This window comes from Carassius gibelio, chromosome A20, assembly GCF_023724105.1.
Source record: "Carassius gibelio isolate Cgi1373 ecotype wild population from Czech Republic chromosome A20, carGib1.2-hapl.c, whole genome shotgun sequence".
Lineage (NCBI taxonomy): Eukaryota > Metazoa > Chordata > Actinopteri > Cypriniformes > Cyprinidae > Carassius > Carassius gibelio.
Genome location: NC_068390.1, coordinates 2299863 through 2320312, shown reverse-complemented (window position 1 = coordinate 2320312; position 20450 = coordinate 2299863). Strand labels below are relative to the sequence as shown.

General features: G+C 35.1%; 1 protein-coding gene across 5 annotated transcripts in view; it reads right to left on the bottom strand.

The window, feature by feature from the left end:
* LOC127938329 (tyrosine-protein kinase fynb) overlaps positions 1-20450 on the bottom strand; it is a 74435-nt gene that overhangs the window by 20700 nt on the left and 33285 nt on the right. For all 5 annotated transcript variants that reach the window (XM_052534867.1, XM_052534866.1, XM_052534868.1 and 2 more), the window contains 2 exons: positions 4557-4862; positions 3526-3622 (listed from right to left, as the gene is read on the bottom strand). In XM_052534867.1, coding sequence (XP_052390827.1) covers positions 3526-3622; positions 4557-4830 — 371 coding nt within the window. In that variant the 5' untranslated portion in view covers positions 4831-4862. The remainder of the gene's footprint in view (positions 1-3525; positions 3623-4556; positions 4863-20450) is intronic.

Sequence of the window (20450 nt, the reverse complement as noted above, 5' to 3'; positions counted from 1 at the left end):
TTAAAATAATGATTTGTAAACAATACTAAATGCATTGGTGACACTTTATAATAACTGCACTCTGTGAATTAGGGAAGCATTAAGAAATAGTCAGTTTAACAATATATATTTCTCTGTTCTGTATCCCTCTGTGTTGTATTTATCTTTTCTGTTTGGAAGATAACTAATCCTTTAAATCTCCTTTGTAAATGCTTTGGAAGGTATAAATAGTCCTCACTTTAGATGAGCTCCCAAAAAAAGATGTCTGGCAATTACTAAGTGTTTATAGCAACCTGACTTAATCGTGAATTACAGCTGGAATATGTATCAATAAACACTTATTAACAAACTGAGCAACTGTTATCACATCTCTTAATGATCTTATGAACCACTCACAACTCCTAAATAAATGAAACTTAATGAAACTTTAAACTTGATGGTTTGGATTAACCCTTTAATTACCAAATACGTTTGCACTGGGGGCTTGAGCCCGCAATCACTGCTTGGAACTATATTTTTAATTGTTATTAATGTGTTATTTTATGTTACATTTTAAAGTTAACATTTTCTAAATTGCAACTTAAACAACTATTTCTATACATAGGATACAAGTTTCAGTAGAAATGACACTGAATTTTAGTTTATCATAATGTTTGTCAGGACACTCAACAGTATACTTTAACCCTTTGAAGTCGGGTTAACGAATATATGCGTTTTGAGTCATTTTCTCCTGATAACCCCCAAAAATAACTTCAATTACACTCTCAGTTTTGATCGTACAGATAAGAGCAATACATCAATCAAATCTGTAAAGGGTCTACTTTTTTTGGATACAGACATAATAACAGAAAACCTTTGTGCACTTATAAAACAAACAAGGTGCGCTTTCTGCAGCCTTTGTCTGCGCTGATCTTCATTTACAAACACGTCATTAAAATGAACTGTAACTCCGTGAATACTCAACGAAGAGACATGAGAGAGATATCTATAGAAAGCTTGACATGTCTACTTTTAAACTAAATAAGTGCTGCCGAAAACAAATATTCTGAGATAAAGTAATCCATATGAAAACAATGTGATGTATGTTTTCATGTCTCCCTTCATTATATTTAATGTGTACACGCCTCCGCGCTGAACGCTCTATTCAGATTCAAACTGAAGCGCGGCTTGAATACGCCCACACAGAAGAAAAAGCAGCCAGACTGTTCTTCAAGTTTATATTTTATTTTACTGTTTGTTTCGCGACGAGAAGAATAAGACATAATTCACCCCGAAAAGATGTGATGTGGTTGAGGATTTGAGAAATGGATTTCCTCAGAAAAAAGAATGAAGCACTTTATTCAGCAGAGATCATAAACATGAGTAAGTCTCTTTTTATTTATTTGTACTAGTTTTCACATATTGTGTAAACATTTTACTAGTTAGACTTTTTCCAAACTATAATTCCTGACTAAATGTATAATCAAGTGAAACATTATGAAGTTTCAATAACAATATACAATACTATACCATTCAAAAGCTCGATGTAAATAATATAAATGTGACCAATAGAGACAACTCTAACAAATGTAAAAACAATGCAGTTCTTTCAATTTATTCCCCCTAAAAAACCTGAAAAATATTCTCAGCTCTTTTCAACATTAATAATAATAATAAAGATGATGATGGTAATAAATGGGGTTTTTTTTGGTAGAAAATAAGATTGTTAAAAGGATTTATGAAGGATTGTGTAACTGGAGTAAGGATGCCAAAAAATGTGTTTGAAAGTAAGCTTTGATTGTTCCTAATAAACTGTTTAACTGCTCCCCCAAGTGAATATTAAATTATGTTGTGGGATAATTAAATATATTCTTAATAAACTACAAACATAAAATTATATAGATTTATTTTATTCTCACATTCTTTCTTGTAAGTCCTCCCTCAGTGGCACAGCTGACTGAGAGGCTCATCATGCAGCTCATTATGCGGCCCTTTGTCTTCTCAGGTGTAAATCACAATGATATTCATGATAGTTGACGCCTACTCGCATATGACTTTTACCAACAAAAAGTGTCTTAGAAAATTTAAATCAATATATTGTTTTCTGTGAGTGAGTAAACAAGATGATTTTCACATAATTTAGAAAGCAAAATTCTAGGCTACAAGCTCCAGTTCTTAACAATCCCGGGAACCAATGTTATTTATGTGTTTTATGGCCTTATTCAAGTGATTTAACATTTTTAGTTTTTCACTAATCATGCATAAAACATTTTTTCTCAAAAATACAATCATGTACATGCATGCATTTCACATATTATTATAGCCCAGTTTGTGCTGATTACAGTGATATTAGACTTTACCCATTTAGATATTTATAAGAAACTGAAACAAATCACAAATATCAGGGCATGACAAAACTTCTCCAGGCCCCAAAAATACCTTTAGACTCCAGAGGGTTAACTATATTTAAAATAAACTAGGAAAAATTAAGAAATTACATATAAAGATGTACTTTAATCCTATTTAGGTGGGTCAAAAACACTCTTAAGTTCAACTATGTCTTTTAATTTAATCCAAGATATATTTCTGTGCAAGCTAAAAATACATAATATTTGTCCTATAACATGTCTTTCTTATCTAATTACTCACTACTTGATTGGACACAAATTAATCGAACAATATTTATTTCCAACATGATAACTGGACATTCGAGATGATCCACTCATATGTATTAATTGAATAAATTATAACACTCACTATACTGGCGTTAGTAATAAAATTCCCACCTTACAGTTAGTTTGTTTATTCCAGAAACTGTTGGATGGACCAGTCTAAAAATGTATTGTTATTAAAAAAAACACTCTTTAATGGCAATACATAACTATTTTAAGTTTTGGCAAATTGGTGTCTAATATATTAGAATTCACACAATTTCATTTATAAGTTATTGTATGATCTTCTCATGCTATTTATTCAAATAGTAATTTCACATGTTTCTGTTTTTCTCAATTAAAAAATAGAATTAGAAACTATAGAAACTGTTCTTGCATGGCTGAAAATAGCTATCTGGGATGTTAGATACATAGTTGTTGAGTGAACTGTCTTCCCTTAAAGGGTTAGTTCACCCAATAATCAAAATTATGTCAATAATAACTCACCCTCATGTTGTTCCAAACCCGTGAGACCTGCGTTTATCTTTCGGAACACAGTTTAGGATATTTTAGATTTAGTCCAAGAGTGCTTCAAAAAATTCAACTTGACCCTCTGATGTCACATGGACTACTTTGAAGATGTTTTTCTTACCTTTCTGGACAGGGACAGTATACCGTACACACAGTGTCAATGGAGGGACTGAGAGCTCTCGGACTAAATCTAAAATATCTTAAACCATGTTCCGAAGATAAACAGAGGTCTCTCGGGTTTGGAACGACATGAGGATGAGTTATTAATTACATAATTTTGATTATTGGGTGAACTAACTCTTTAAGGGGACATGATTCAGTTTAATTCAGTAGTGAGTTAGTATTCTATTTCCAACATAGCCTGTGTTTCAGGTCTTAGACTTACGTGCTGTTGATGATTTGAAACTTCTCTCCCTTCCTGAAACTGAGATCATCTTCTGAACGGGCCTCATAATCATAGAGAGCAACAAACAGAGTCACGCCTGAGAAAGAGAGAGAGAGACAGGGAGAGAGGGAGAGAGAGAGAGAGAGAGAGAGAGGGGTCAGCACCATGAAAATTAAGACTAAATTAAAGCATACTTTTATCCTGGAAAGTGACCAAAAACATTTTGGTATGCAGAGGCTTTCAGACAGATCAAATGACATTCAAAACCTGCAATTAGGGCCTGCAGGAGACATTTCAAGAGTCAAGACTGATTCAATTGATTCAAGATCATCAATCCACCACGGTACAGACACAAAAAGACCTACACAGCGTTAAATGATGTCTGAACTTTGGTCTAAAAGTATCTTAAACCAATGATCTAAAAGTGACACATTGGGATGTTATAAACAAAGCTTTGTGGGATCGGGATGGGGAATATTTGTCCATTCTGGTACTACAATGTCATCTTAACTATGCTGACTGATGCTTGTAAATGTGTGCCTCAAATGACTCCCATGAGACTTGAGAAATCTGGTCATGACATACTAGACTCAGAGTAATGGGACACAAGCAAACCAAACCCCTTCATTAGAAAGAACTCCAACCTAAAATCTCTCATTAAGCAGACATTAAGTAGGACAGGGATGTAAAACACTCAACCTCAATGGGCTCATATCCAACACTTAGCAGTCTGACGATTCAAGCCACAGATCAAAAGTGATAACCCATCTTTAAAAGGTCTTTATAAATCATGGTCAAACAAGAATTTAAAGGATAATCTGAAGGTTATTGGCAATTTGTATGCATGTATGTATTTTTAGAAGACACTTAAAAAATATCTAAAAAGTTCTTAAACACTGTTTTCTTTTTTTTTAAAAGAACATTTTGTATAATGGAAAGTAAAAGGTTCTTAATGGAACCATAGATGGCAAAAAACAAACCAACTAAATAAAAACAATAACTTTATTTTTAAGAGAAAGAAAGAACGTTACCTGTGCCTCCCCGTGTGCGAAGCGTTCCTTGTTGTGTTGATGTGTTGAGCCCTCCGAAGACTGTTACGCCCTGCGTGATCCCAGCACCAAGGAAGTTGTTGTAGTTTGGGATAGCGGCGACCCCAGTGACCCCAGTGACCCCACTGAAGCCAGGGTAATGCTGTGGTGTGGGCTCGACGCCATATTGATAACCTGCTCCGCTCTGAGACAAGCTGGTGTCCCGGTCCTCGGTTAACTTAGCAGCCTCTTTGTCCTTACATTGCACACAGCCCATCCTCTATGATCTGACAGAGGAATAAACCACCCCTGTGAAGACAAAGTATCCTTTAGCATAAGTGTGAACTGAATATAATGATTAAGAGTCTAAAAAGTGTCATCTTTAGATTTTACCTACAGTACCTCGATACAATTAAGTGCACTTTTTTCACAAAGGTAACAACAGCTAAAAACTGTCCAAAAATTTACAAAATGTATTTTTGTATTTAAAGAACTAACTTAACGCAAAAAAAAAAAAAAAAGTAATTAAGAAGGATAAACTAACTCCCTCTTTAGGCTCAGCAAGCTCCTCTTTTGGGAAATGCAGGAAATTCACTCACTAAAGCACTATAGACGCATGCAGAAAATGTGTGTGTGTGTGAATGTGTGTGAGTTCTTCCGTTCATCAGTAGAGTTTTAAAACTGTGCTCGGATGTTCTGCCCATGATCCATCAACTGCACAACAGCTGAACTGTCTAACAGACAATAAACTCCCATCAGGAAACATCTCTTATCCTCCCTCCAGAAGATCCTCACAGTGAACTACAGAGAACGAAGACATTTGTGAAATAGAAGTGTGCACTTGAATGTAGTGTGTGTGTATGCATGTATGTATATATATGTATGTATATATATATATATATATATATATATATATATATATATATATATATATATATATATATGTGTGTGTGTGTGTGTGTGTGTGTGTGTGTGTGTGTGTGTATGTACTGTATGTATATATATATATATATATATATATATATATATATATATATATATATATATATATATATATATATGTATATGTATGTATGTATGTATATATATATATATGTGTGTGTGTGTGTGTGTGTGTGTGTGTGTGTGTGTGTGTGTGTGTGTGTGTGTGTGTGTGTGTATGTATGTATGTATATATATATATATACATAAAGTACAGACCAAAAGTTTGGACACACATTCTCATTCAAAGTGTTTTCTGTATTTTCATGACTATGAAAATTGTAGATTCACACTGAAGGCATCAACACTATGAATTAACACATGTGGAATTATATATGGAATTATATACATAGCAAAAAAGTGTGAAACAACTGAAAATATGTCATATTCTAGGTTCTTCAAAGTAGCCACCTTTTGCTTTGATTACTGCTTTGCACACTCTTGGCATTCTCTTGATGAGCTTCAAGAGGTAGTCACCTGAAATGGTCTTCCAACAGTCTTGAAGGAGTTCCCCGAGAGACTGTTTATTTTTCATTTATTTGTTACATTTATATTCAACAGGGGAGCAAGTGAAAAAATAACAGAGTTGCAGGCAGAATATGCAATGTATTAAAAAAAAAAAAAAAAAAAAAAAAAACTGTGGAAAAAACTTGTTTGTTTGTGGTCAGGAGCGGGAGAAAATAACATATATATTATAATATTAAATACAAGAAAAAAAAGAAAAAAAACATTCAAACCAATTAAAGAGTAAATTTAACTGATTTTCAACAAATAAAAAACATATGTAATACGGATATACAAATGATAAAGCTTGGCTTATTGAATATCAGATCCCTTTCTACAAAAACACTTTTTGTAAATAATATGATCACTAATCATAATATAGATGTGCTCTGTTTGACAGAAGCCTGGCTAAAACCTTAGCCAGGTTAAAATAAAACCTTATTTTAAATGAGTCCACCTCCAAGATTACTGTTAGGTGGAGGTGTTGCTACAATTTATAACAATATTTTCAATATTAGTCAGAGGGCGGGCTTAAGGCATAACTCATTTGAAGTAATGGTGCTTTATATGATAGGTAAAAATTGATAGCCTGAATGCACTGCAAGTTGCTTTGGATAAAAATGTCTGCTAAATGCATAAATTTAATTTAATAAAAATTTTCATATAACATTATACAGCGAAACAAGTGTTCGAACCCACAACCCTAGGGTTAGAAGTCCAACTCTCTAACCACTAGGCCACAACTTTTAATTGTTGATGATTTTAATATTCATGTTGATAATGAAAATTATGTATTGGGATCAGCATTTATAGACATTCTGAACTCTATTGGGGTCTATTGTGTGTTCACAGTGTGTGTGTGTGTGTGTGTTCACTGCTCTGTGTGTGTGCACTTAGGATGGGTTAAATGCAGAGCACGAATTCTGAGTATGGGTCACCATACTTGGCTGAATGTCACCTCACTTTCACTTTCACTTAGATTTAATACTGTCACAGTAGTTTTGTGCAAACTTCATATAGCTAAAACTGTAAATTCTACTTCTTGTTACAAGTACGCTAGAACCATCACTTCTACCACAAAAGACTGCTTTGTAAGTAAACATCCTGATTTGTCTCAATTCCTCAGCATATCCAATAGCTCAGAACAACTTGATGATGTAACGGAAACTATGGACTCTCTCTTTTCTAGCATTTTTGATACGGTTGCTCCTTTATGCTTAAAAGAAGATTAAGGAAAACAGTCTGACACTGTGGTATAATGAGCACACTCGCACTAGGTGATGTTTTCACATTAAAATAGTACTTTTTCCTGTTAAATCAATAGAATGTATGGGAATTCTAGGAAATACAAATATGGTGGCGCAGCGGCTTCACTTTTATGACGTTATGAGTAATCCAGTGTAAGCCCACATCCTCTCATTTACAGTTCCAGAATGCCCATAAACAACACAACAACCGCTCACTGCAAACATGAACCCAAAGCTCTCCACAGGATTTACGAAATGGTACAGAATGTTTATCCCAGGAAATCAACCCAGACTCACTGGCAAAATGTTACACTGGCAACATTCTTGCAAAATGATATTACATTGCTTCTTTGACATTTTATGAACATTTTAAAGTGAAATGTCCAAAGAGTGGGGCTAAAAGCATTTTCAGTTTCATCCAAAACAAATGAAAGTGGCAGTTCAGAAATAACAAGTTTGGTTAGTAGAGCTAAAAGGCTTATGCTCTAACACATTTGAAAATAACATACAACGTATGCTAAACCCCACTCTAAACCTAACCAATATTGTTAACAAAAGTAATCATGAGACCAAAAATAAATTTACTGAAGCAACAATGCCATTTTACCTTGCTTTAACATTTCTCTGTGCTCTTTTATCGTGACTTCTAATGGTCATCAGGTGAGCTACTGAGAAAGTTTACTACATCCCAAAAATCCATCAATATAGAGTTGGTATGTGATGCAAACATCAGAATGATAGAAGTGTTTTGAGGTCATAAAAGTATAGTGCAAGGAACACAATCAATTTCATAATTTGTGTGAAAAGGAATACAATTATCTGGTGTTTTACTGTGAGTAGTGTTCATTTCATCTGGAAACTGTAGTGAATTGTACGTAGAGATTTGCTAAAATTTTGTTCCAGTGAGCCTATGTTGCAGGAAATGTATCTGTGAAAAACTTCATTGTTAAACAAAGGACACTGCATGTGTTAATCCAACTTTAAACTGCTTTTGCAATGCAAAACCTTACACTATGCTGACATAAATCAGAGTCCGAATCAGAATGCAGATTTCAGTGCAACTTGATTGAAATATTTGATTAAAGTCTCCCTCACTATATACCTACTGTATGGTGCTCTGAAACAGACGTACGAAGCATCATCACCACACATGATCGCTAGTTAAATTAGACTGTTAAGTTAGTGTCTATGTTGTTTGCACATTTTGATTTAAAAGCACAACTTGGGAGTAAAAGCATCTGAGGAGTGTGGGAATGCAGCAGTTGACATCTGATATGGCGTCTTATCACAAAATGACATTCATAGGCTTGTTTCTTTAACACTCGAAGGTGATTGGGCGCTCAGATTAATGCACCCAATAGCAATACGATTTGTGCTCTTGACAGACCTACTTTTAACATCTCAGCTTTCAAAATAAGTTTTATAGCGAAACAAATTGTGTCTTACAATAATTCCCTGATGGTAGCTGCCTCTTTCACCAGTATAATACACTCTGACACACTGAAAAAAAAAAAATACCCACAATTACTCTGGAGGTCTTGATGCCCCATTCCGATTTATTGGCTATATCCAACCATATCCATACTAGCTATATCGATTTTAAAAGTGGCCCACATCTGATATCCGCATATGATCTACAGATTTGGCTAAACATCCCACGGAAGCCATGCTTACCCAGAAACAGGGTTGCCAGATCTGCGAAACAAAACCATCCCCATTGCTGATCAAAACTAGCCGAATTGTCTTGTTTTTTGCTTTTATTTTGTTTTGTTTTAATTACTGTATAGCCTGACTGAATCATTTCCGTGAACAAAACACTGTGTTGCTTAGAGACACAGTGGTTCTGCTGTTGGTTCGGTTTTCTTTTTGATGGAGCAAAATGGAATTGTGTTTCTCAAAGTTTCATTTATAAGCATTTTAAATGAATCAGTTTATTTAAGTGTTCAGCTCACTCATTTAGACCGTTAATTGCTGCCACCTATTGGTGGTTGTAGTTTCATATTTAAAAAATGTAGCATAACATTTTAATGTAGAAATATTAAATTATTCCAAAAATGAAATGTTAAAACTTAACATATGCATTTGATTGTTAACACCCACCATGTCTTTTTATTCTGATTAAATGTTTGGATTAAATTCATGAATCTGACATAAGAGGACACATATAGGCTATGGCAATTTATTTTTATTTTTTTATAATACTAATACATCTGTCTTTTTTGGTCAGTGTAATATACGTGTTTTGATCTCTCGACAGAGAGCACATCCTGTTTATTGTATTATAATGAACTGTATTTTATGTTACTTTATAATGATGTTATAGTTAAGGGCATTTGTAGTGTACAGGTACAGGACCCAAACATAACCTCGAGCCCAGGGGCCTCCGGCCCCCTAAGTCCTGCCCTGATAACAGGACACCAGATAGAGCACAGCATAGTTTGAAATTGCACAAGAACATACACAGCCACAACATGAAAACCACCTGCCTAATGTCACGTAGGTCCCCTCATGAAAACAAGCTTTAATGCGTTGAAGCATGTACTCCACAAGACCTTAGAACATGGCTTCTGGCACCAATGCATTAGCAGCAGATCGTATAAGTCCTGCAGGGTATGAGGTTGGGCCTCCATGGATCAGAGTTGTTGATCCAGCTCATCCCACAGATGCTCAGTCAGATTGAGATCTGGGGAATTTAGAAGCCAAAGCAACACCCTGAATTCAAAGGCCTCAATTACACTACATGGTTCAAGTGAACAAATTCAGATTTTGAGAGACTGGAAATGATCCACAAATGTGTAAGCAGAAAAAAGCACATAGATGTCGATATTGTCAAATTGGTTTCAGGCTTCATTTATAAGAGGAAATATATCTGTATGAATCAGATACATGCATTTGCATCTCCCCTGTACGTGGACAGATTTGATTACTCTGTACATGTCGTATGTCACTGATAAAAAATGATTGTGGTGCTTCATGTCAACTCGGTTTTCCGAGCAGTGTTGCCAAGTCTGTGGTTTTCCTGTGGTACTGGACCACTTTTAAACTGTTGCTGCATGTTGTTTTTTAATCTCTGGGTTAAAACAATCTCCCAACTTCCCCTGGAACACAATTTAAATGAAGGCCACTGAAGTAAAAAAAAAAAAGTGAAAAAAAAAAAAAAACCAAACAAAAAAAAAACACAAGGGTTTTGAATAGTTTTGATCAGAATTGGAGATGGTTTTGTTTCGCTGATCTGGCAACCCTGTTTCTGGGTAAGTACATCTTCCATGGGATGTTTAGGCAAGTCTGTAGTTCATATGCAGACATCAGATGTGGACCACTTTTAAAATCGATATAGCTAGTATGGATATGGTTGGATATAGCCAATAAATCGAAATGGGGCATAAAGACCTCCACAGTAAATGCGGCCTTGGTCATCTTCCTAGAACCATTCCAAAACACTTTTTTTGCAGTGTGACAGAGTGTATTATGCTGGTGAAAGAGGCCGCTACCATCAAGGAACATCAGTGAATGGGTGTACATGGTCTGCAATAGTCTTTAGATGGTACATGTCAAAGTAGCATCCACATGAATGCCAGGAAACAAGGTTTTCCAGCAGAATATTGCCTAGAACAGGCCTTAACTCAGTCCTAGAGGGCTGGTGTCCAGAAGAGTTGTGCTCCAACTTGCCTCAACACACCTGCCTTTATGTTTCTAGTATGCCTAGTAAGAGCTTGCTTAGCTGGTTGAGGTGTGTTTAATTGGGGTTGGAGCTAAACTCTTCAGGACACTGGCCCTCCAGGACCAAGTTTGGACACCCCTGGCCTAGAACATAACATTTCCTCCACCCGCCTGCCTAATGTCATCAGAAATCATATAGTGTTGATGTTTATTGATATACCCAGCTCATAAATACACATTTAAAGTGCAGTGGTAATTCTGCTTGTAGCTGGATCATGGAATATGAGTTGGCACAATAGTAATGACCTTGTCCTACTTCTTGCAGTCATTGCTTGGGAAGCAAACCATCCATGTATAGCTTTCCAACACACACTCACATTTGAGCTCAGACTCTCACACTAATGGACATACCAAGGGAACATGCCCCTAACCCAGTGGAGATGAAGCTACTGTCCATTTTCTTCACCGCCTGTCAAATATGGCCAGCTTGGCAGCATTGTGTCAAACGAACTCAGTATCATAGAGAGGGAGATAACTGATGCTGAATGTAGCCATAGACTTTGTATAGACTAAAAATGTGAATCATATCACTAGTCATTTAATTGCTTCAGAAAAACAATATCCATTACTTACAATATCTAAGTTCGAACATTTACAAATATATTGATGGATTCTTGATGAATTCTGGTTTTCATGAGAAAAAATGTAATCTGTATTTGGTGTGAAAAAATTGAGTAGATGCGTGTTGGGCAGATAATTTTAGCAGACTGAACTTAAGCATATTTAGTGACATCAAATGTTGCTGACATCTAGGGCTAGCAGAAATCTTCCTTGACCGCAGCTGCCTTTTTTTAAGTCCAGCAGTGAAGGTCATCATGGATTCTTAAAATAAACCCCTCTAAGATTAAATGAGGAAATAAAGCAATGACCTTGTGTTTATAATGCAGCTGCATCCATGGTTTGACCCTCACCTCCAACCTCTGAAATGACTGTTTTTCTCTTAGCCAAAGTTAAAAGATAGAATCAAAAGGGGACTTTCTCTAACATACAAAGTATTATTTTCCATATGCACAGTAGCTCCTATATATAGATTAAGTTCTGCACAAACTCTATGGCTTTACTTTTAAAAAGAATCTTACATGTGTCATGCATATGGCCAGCATATGAGCAGTTCCATAACACAAAACCAATTAAACTCTGCACAAACAGTTCAATGAAAGCTCAATTTTTAGGCCTGAGATATGGATTAATGTTCACACATGTGGGGTTGCACATGTGGTAGTGATTATACATGTAGGTCACCACATGACCCTCAAACACCTGATGCCACCTCATCATCAATTCATGTGCAAATGTATTTTGTGCTTTTGTTGTGAGGAGAAAGAGGAAGTTCATCATTGTTCAGATAAACGCCTGGATTTCCACAGTTTCCTCAAGTTCTATTAAGCCTATAGACAAGGCCAAGGACTAGCGGTTACACAAACATCTTGGAGGTGAAGTGTTGTGTTTTCATGCTACAGTGCAACACTTTCTTCCATCTAATGTACTTTTTTAAATAAGTAACACCAGTAACGTTGTTTTCCAATTTATTGACTCTCCTGTCCCCATGAAGAGAAATCAGGGGCGTTGTGTTCACAGTGTAAACATGATGCTTACCGTAGTTCTAGACTAAATGTGTACATTTACTCATCTCACTTGCACAAAAACAGATTCAGTACTCCCCAAATTAATATAAACATTGAAATGCAAACTCAGAATATGATGCAATAATTAAATGTGTTAACACAAGTATGCTTTATGTATTTAATCCTATTTTATTAATAACCAATATTTTTGCTGCTGACCTTCGATGATCCATGTCAACCATACTAATAAGCAAAAATTACTTTAGATAAACAATGACATTTGCGTTAACACATTACTTTCCAAAAAAAGTAACCAAGTACTGTAACTCAGTTAGTTACTTTTTAGGGAGTAACACAATATTGTAATGCATTTCGATTTGAATGCAACTTTCCCCAACACTGGATTAGTAAACTGGCTTGAAGAGTGTAAATGGGTTGCCAGTTATGGTTTTTATCTGTATAATAATATAACAGATATACAACAGAAATGGTTAGTTCCAAGATCAATAAAGTGTCAGAAACTGAATGACCTGATGACATATGATGACCACCCACATTTACAAGTCAATGACATTGATTACATTTTCAGAAACTTGGCCCACCAGGAAGATGTAGGATAATGAACTAAAAGATGGTATTGTTACTCCTGCTGATTTAATATACAAAAGAATAAATAAAATGTGATCAATTTTACACAGAAAGAGGACTTCACTAAATCAAACTGAACAAACGACAATGCTAAAACGTAATGTGTATCAGTTCATTCAAGATCAGACTCGTGTGTGGGTACAGGTTTCAGATCATACAGACAGGCAAGTTTTGTGAGGATTTCCTTTTTGGCCTTTAATCTTTTGAAAACATTGCCACTAGCTGCAAAGCGACACTAGTCACATTTGAAGAAACCAGCAGTCACTAGTTGTGATGATCAGTGTATTGTGCTGCTGTAACACTCAACACCGTTGTGTGCAGAGCTGCTCTATTTGTGTGCACGTATGAAGTGTTTGTTCGAGAGGATGTGGTTAACCTGAGTATGACAATGACAAAGCAACACATGACCACACAAACTTTCCATGAGAGGTGTTTCTCCTAAGAGGGCTGCAGGAGCAGCCAAGAGATCTTTAAATCAAATATCAGCACATTAGTCTAAACTATTAATTAATTAGTCTGAAAGACTAATGAAAATTGTAGTAAATAACCAGCAGATAGCTGCTCTGTTTCAAAACCTAGTAAGTCTTCATAGGCCAGTGCACTCATGATATTAATGCTGGTCCAAACAGTATGATGCTTAATTATCACACCTTCTGGAGTTTTTTATTTATTTAAATATATATCTTTAGAATAATGAGTGAATAATGACGCACCATCTGTGAGCGCAGGAACACGCTGAAGCCACTACAGTGGATTCAATAATGTTCCTCCACAAACACATTTAGGCTTAGCCTAATCTCTGTGAGTAAAGGTTTCAAATGATAACTAAATTTTCATTGCGTCTTAATGTGGACAGAGTATATGCTAATATTAAATGTCAGCTGCTAGTGGCGAAGCAAATCTGGCGGAGCCTTTATCTTAATTTCGTTATTGCCAAATACCCATCTTAATTTAAAATTTATCTTAATTTAATTTGTTAAAAAAGACTTGTTTTTTATTGGTGCATTGGTCTATTTATAGGCTAATGAGCCTATGACTGTTTAGAGTGCTGAGATGTTACGATGTTACAGAGGACTTCTTTTATCTCTTTATTCCAACATCCAAGTGGTTAGTTATGAATAAATTATGTTAAAACATGTATAAATGACTCATTCTTGACAAAAGGCAAAAGAGCTGTGTGTGTCGCACATTTGAATAATGTCGGGCTGTAAACGGGTTCGGGCTTTTAAAAAGCTGTCAATCAAAATGTACTTGTCAGGCTCAGGCCGAAACCTGTCGGGCTCGGTTCCTGTCGGGCCTAACTTTTAAGGCCCGATTACACTCTACCCTGTTTCACACATACTCTGTCTGCAGTGCGTATGCAGTCAGTGTGCGTTACGTATGTGGTGCAGCATGGACTGTGCTTTCATACAGGACACGTTTGCAGTCCACTACTCGGTACGTAAACGATCGCTGCACTGCTGCAGACGCAATTGGAATCCGTTAACATGAGTGCATAAAAAAATATGCAATGCATATGCACTGCAGACGGAGTATGTGTGAAACAGGCGTAAAGTTTTTTGCACATTGTGCAATGTGGAATTAGTTTACAGCTTTTTCAAGCACTTAGTGATGCATTTTGGAAACAGGAGATGAGCCCCTTTTCTAATGCACCACCTGTCTTGATAAACCCCTTCTCAAAGACTTACTGTTTGTCAATTTTATTTGGGTAACACACATATTCTGAATACCTTCCGCAGAATTCAAATGAGCCATTTTAATCTAGATTAATCTAGATTAATTTCAAGACCACAGTGAGATTAATCTACATTAAAAAAAAATAATCTATGCCCACCACTAATAAATATATATATATATATATATATATATATATATATATATATTTTTTTTTTTTATATATATATATTTCAGTTTTTACTGTATTTTTGATTAAATACATACAGCCTTGAGCAATGTAGTGTTCATGTGACCCTTCACCACAAACACATCGGAAATCTGTTCAGTCACACCAGTCGAAGCAGAAATTCTCAGTAAACAAGACCCTTCGATAGGCATGTCTTTGCATAGTCAGTGCATCCAGTGGCTGCATGCTCACAAACCCTGTGGCTTCTGTTTAGATTCCTCCGCAATTGTGCTTGCATATCTATACAGTATTGTTCAAAATAATAGCAGTAAAATGTGACTAACCAGAATAATCAAGGTTTTTCGTATATTTTTTTATTGCTACGTGGCAAACAAGTTACCAGTAGGTTCAGTAGATTCTCAGAAAACAAATGAGACCCAGCATTCATGATATGCACGCTCTTAAGGCTGTGCAATTGGGCAATTAGTTGAATTAGTTGAAAGGGGTGTGTTCAAAAAAATAGCAGTGTGGCATTCAATCACTGAGGTCATCAATTTTGCGAAGAAACAGGTGTGAATCAGGTGGCCCCTATTTAAGGATGAAGCCAACACTTGTTGAACATGCATTTGAAAGCTGAGGAAAATGGGTCGTTCAAGACATTGTTCAGAAGAACAGCGTACTTTGATTAAAAAGTTGATTAGAGAGGGAAAACCTATAAAGAGGTGCAAAAAATGATAGGCTGTTCAGCTAAAATGATCTCCAATGCCTTAAAATGGAGAGCAAAACCAGAGAGACGTGGAAGAAAACGGAAGACAACCATCAAAATGGATAGAAGAATAACCAGAATGGCAAAGGCTTAGCCAATGATCACCTCCAGGATGATCAAAGACAGTCTGGAGTTACCTGTAAGTACTGTGACAGTTAGAAGACGTCTGTGTGAAGCTAATCTATTTTCAAGAATCCCCCGCAAAGTCCCTCTGTTAAAAAAAAGGCATGTGCAGAAGAGGTTACAATTTGCCAAAGAACACATCAACTGGCCTAAAGAGAAATGGAGGAACATTTTGTGGACTGATGAGAGTAAAATTGTTCTTTTTGGGTCCAAGGGCCACAGGCAGTTGAGACGACCCCCAAACTCTGAATTCAAGCCACAGTACACAGTGAAGACAGTGAAGCATGGAGGTGCAAGCATCATGATATGGGCATGTTTCTCCTACTATGGTGTTGGGCCTATTTATCGCATACCAGGGATCATGGATCAGTTTGCATATGTTAAAATACTTGAAGAGGTCATGTTGCCCTATGCTGAAGAGGACATGCCCTTGAAATGGTTGTTTCAACAAGAAAATGACCCAAAACACACTAGTAAACGGGCAAAGTCTTGGTTCCAAACCAACAAAATTAATGTTATGGAGCGGCCAGCCCAATCTCCAGACCTTAATCCAATTGAGAATTTGTGGGGTGATATCAAAAATGCTGTTTCTGAAGCAAAACCAAGAAATGTGAATGAATTGTGGAATGCTGTTAAAGAATCATGGAGTGGAATAACAGCTGAGAGGTGCCACAAGTTGGTTGACTCCATGCCACACAGATGTCAAGCAGTTTTAAAAAACTGTGGTCATACAACTAAATATTAGTTTAGTGATTCACAGGATTGCTAAATCCCAGAAAAAAAAAAATGTTTGTACAAAATAGTTTTGAGTTTGTACAGTCAAAGGTAGACACTGCTATTTTTTTGAACACACCCCTTTCAACTAATTGCCCAATTGCACAGCCTTAAGAGCGTGCATATCATGAATGCTGGGTCTTGTTTGTTTTCTGACAATCTACTGAACCTACTGGTAACTTGTTTGCCACGTAGCAATAAAAAATATACTAAAAACCTTGATTATTCTGGTTAGTCACATTGTACTGCTATTATTTTGAACAATACTGTATGTATGTAACAATGTAACACAATCAAAATAATCTCGTTGTCCGGACTGAATAATCAGAAAGCCTGAATAATATGTACTGAACAATGACTAACATTATAAAATAGAAGCACACACTAACGCAGCAAACACTTCGGCAGTGTGAAAGTATTTAGAACTATCAGAAAAAAAGATGCAGAAATCATTACAAGCATGAAGCACAGACAGCAAGACACTGTTTAGTAATATTGGTAAATAAACTTCAGAATGTTATATTTTCCAATGCATGCAGGAATTGCATGTATCCTGACAGTGCTGCACGAGCTCGCGGTGCCAGGTTTCAAAGTCCAACATGCAAAAAGTGTACTGAACTTGTTACTTGTCAGTTGCTCAGTACATTTTTGTGATTTTTTAAAGGCATGTGGCAATGTGATATGCGGTTTCTGCCAAAATAAAAGCAGAGAATAAGCAGCAACTCCATCTACAATCATAAATGATATAATTGTAATTTTAACGTTACGTTTATGTTTTAAGACAATAATAATGATGATAATAATAATTACCCAACAACAGCTCTATTAATACATTTATTATAACATTCACACATAGTGTTCAAATTGGGGTCTGGTATATACTAATGTTTTAAAAGAAGTCTCTTCTGCTCAGCAAGGCTGCCTTTATTTGTACAGTAAAAATACATACCTGATTCAAGTCTCAAAAGTAAAAAATGGCCAAAAAATGTTAGTTTACAAACTTATTAATTTTAAGTTGAATTGTTCTTTGTTGGTATAATGTCTACTAGAATGTAAAAAGTAAATATTTATATTAAATATTTTTAAACCGTTGTTTTGTAATGGATTTTTTATTTGAAAAGCAGGACAAAACTGTAAAAAAGCACATTTTGGCAAATTAAAGCAATTGTGATTGGCAAAATAAGCCTACATGGGGGAAAAATGTGAAAAACGATATTCAGTATTTCATTTTGTTCGGCTTCAGCCAAGAATTTTCATTTCGGTGCATCCCTAAACAAAACTAGAATCTTTCGCTTCACAAATTTGTGAGTGTTACTGTGTGAGATTTCATGTGATATTATGGTCCGAAACGCACAAACAAACAAATATTGCTCAATAAATGGTGTATTATGTATTGCTGCAGTTTATATTGAACCTTTTCATCCTCCAGTGTTAATTATTTTCAGAGAAGAAAAGTGAGTGCTGAAATCTCTGACTGCTCCACAACTAGCTTAATGGATCACTCGAAGCTTGTTCCTACCCACAATCCTTCATGTCTATCCACAGTCCTATGAACGAATGAAAGGAAACGTTACTACTGTGGAAATAATTACTACTGTGGATTATCACCACCCACACCTCTGGCCCTAATGTACACCACCAACCACTGATCTGACAAAAGAAGCCTGGAGGTCAACTGAAATTTAGCATGACTGGCACTGTGGTTAGACACAGTTTTTAATTATTATTTTATTTTATTTTATTTTTGACTTGTGGTCTCTTTAAAACATTTTGGGTAAAAGGATGCATTTAGGCCATGTCAAAATTATCGGCCTGGTCACATTTATTACCAAAATGTAAATAAATGTAAATAAATACATATTTTGCATAAAGGCAATTAAACTTATTTTAGCCATCTTTTGCACTGTGATTATTTGTAATATAATTAAGCATATTTGGCCTAAATCCTTCCAAACTTTCAGAAGCCAACTTTTATGTAAAGAAAATCCCATGTGTAATGCAATAAAAAGTGTCTCAAAGTCACTACTGTAACTATATTAGAGCGGCACAAAAATGATGCAAGTAAAGTCTTTACGAGTGAGTCATTCAGTCATTCAAGAGATTTGTTCAAAATGCAGATCCATTCAGTAGTGAAACAAGTAAAGTCGCGAGTGAGTCATTGAATCATTCATTCAAACCATTTTTTTTAAATAATTCTTTCAAATTAATTACATCTTTTCAAACAGACTGCAGCAATTAACATTTTGTCAGAATCTGTAAATTACATGTTATTTTGTTTAGCAGTCTCTTCAGAATCATGGAAAAATTGTGATTTAAAACAATAAAAATCATTACGCCAGTCTTCAGTGTCACATGATCCTTTAGAAAGCATACTAATAGGCTGATTTGCTGCTAAATAAACTATTTTATTAGTATCAATACAGAAAACAGCTGCACTGCTTACATTCTTTGCTAGTATACAAAAGGATTTAAAGTGAAAATTAAAACATTTATAATGCTTTAAAAGAATCTTATTTAAAAAAATGCTATTAAATACTTTTTATTCATCAAATAATCCTTAAAAATGCATCATATATTCCACAAAAAGAAGCAGCAAAAACTATTTATAACATTAATAATAATAATCAAGAACCAAATTGAGCATACTACAATCAAATAAATGACCTTGGTGAGACTTTTCAAAAACATAAAAAAAAATCTTAGTTTCCAAACTTTTATAATTTTTACATTTACAATGACATTTATAACATATTGTTTGTATTATTATTTTTTGATTCCCCTAAATTCTTCTTTCTCATAACGCTGACAAAAAATTACTTTTATTTATACATTTTTCATTCTTTCATCCTTTGTGCATAGGTGAAAATGGAAAGGCCTGTAAGAGTTTAAGTTTTGAAAATGTAAAAGATTTCAAACAACATATTTTTTTTTTTTTTGTTGAAGAGTAGAGCTTGTGCTTAGATTGTCAATAGCATGTCAAACACACACGTAAATATTTTATGATTGTTTGATTATGAAGGGTAGAAATGCTGACAATATAAACTGTAAATCACGTGCTGGCCCTCAAACTGATTTCTTTTCTTTTTTTCTTTTAATTCTCATATTTATTCTTATGAAAATGCAATAGCCAACACAACACTTGTTCACGTGAAGTAAAATTTTTGTAGCATGCAAGTTATGAGTAAAAATGTTCTCATAACATTAGCACAGTTACAGCTCGTGTAGCCTGTAGCCTAATCACAAAGTCTATACTTTAACAAAATGGTAACCTCAAAAATCATCAAACTCTTTTAAATGTCAAAAATAACTAAACAACAAACTTTAATATGTCTTTCCCTTTACCAAAAACACATTAAACAGCACTTAATTTCAACATTTATTCTCCTGGTCTATCCCTATGCAAAGATTACTGGGAACTAGAAATCCACTGCCAAGTTTCAGTCAATGCAACATAAATGATTCATGTAGGCCCAACTTAACTTCAATGGTTTAAGTTAACATTTTATAATTGTAATTTCATTTAATATAATAAAATTGATTGCAACTGACAACTCAATAAAAACATTAAAGGTTTATGTTACTGAGCAAACAACTAAAATAGTTTGAGTGATATCAAACCTGCCAGTGAAGCGATTTGTGTATGTGTGTGTGTTTGTGTGTTGATTTAAAAATGGAAGGATGCTCTGCTGTGTATTAAGGTGAACAAGTGTCAGCAACCTGATGAAA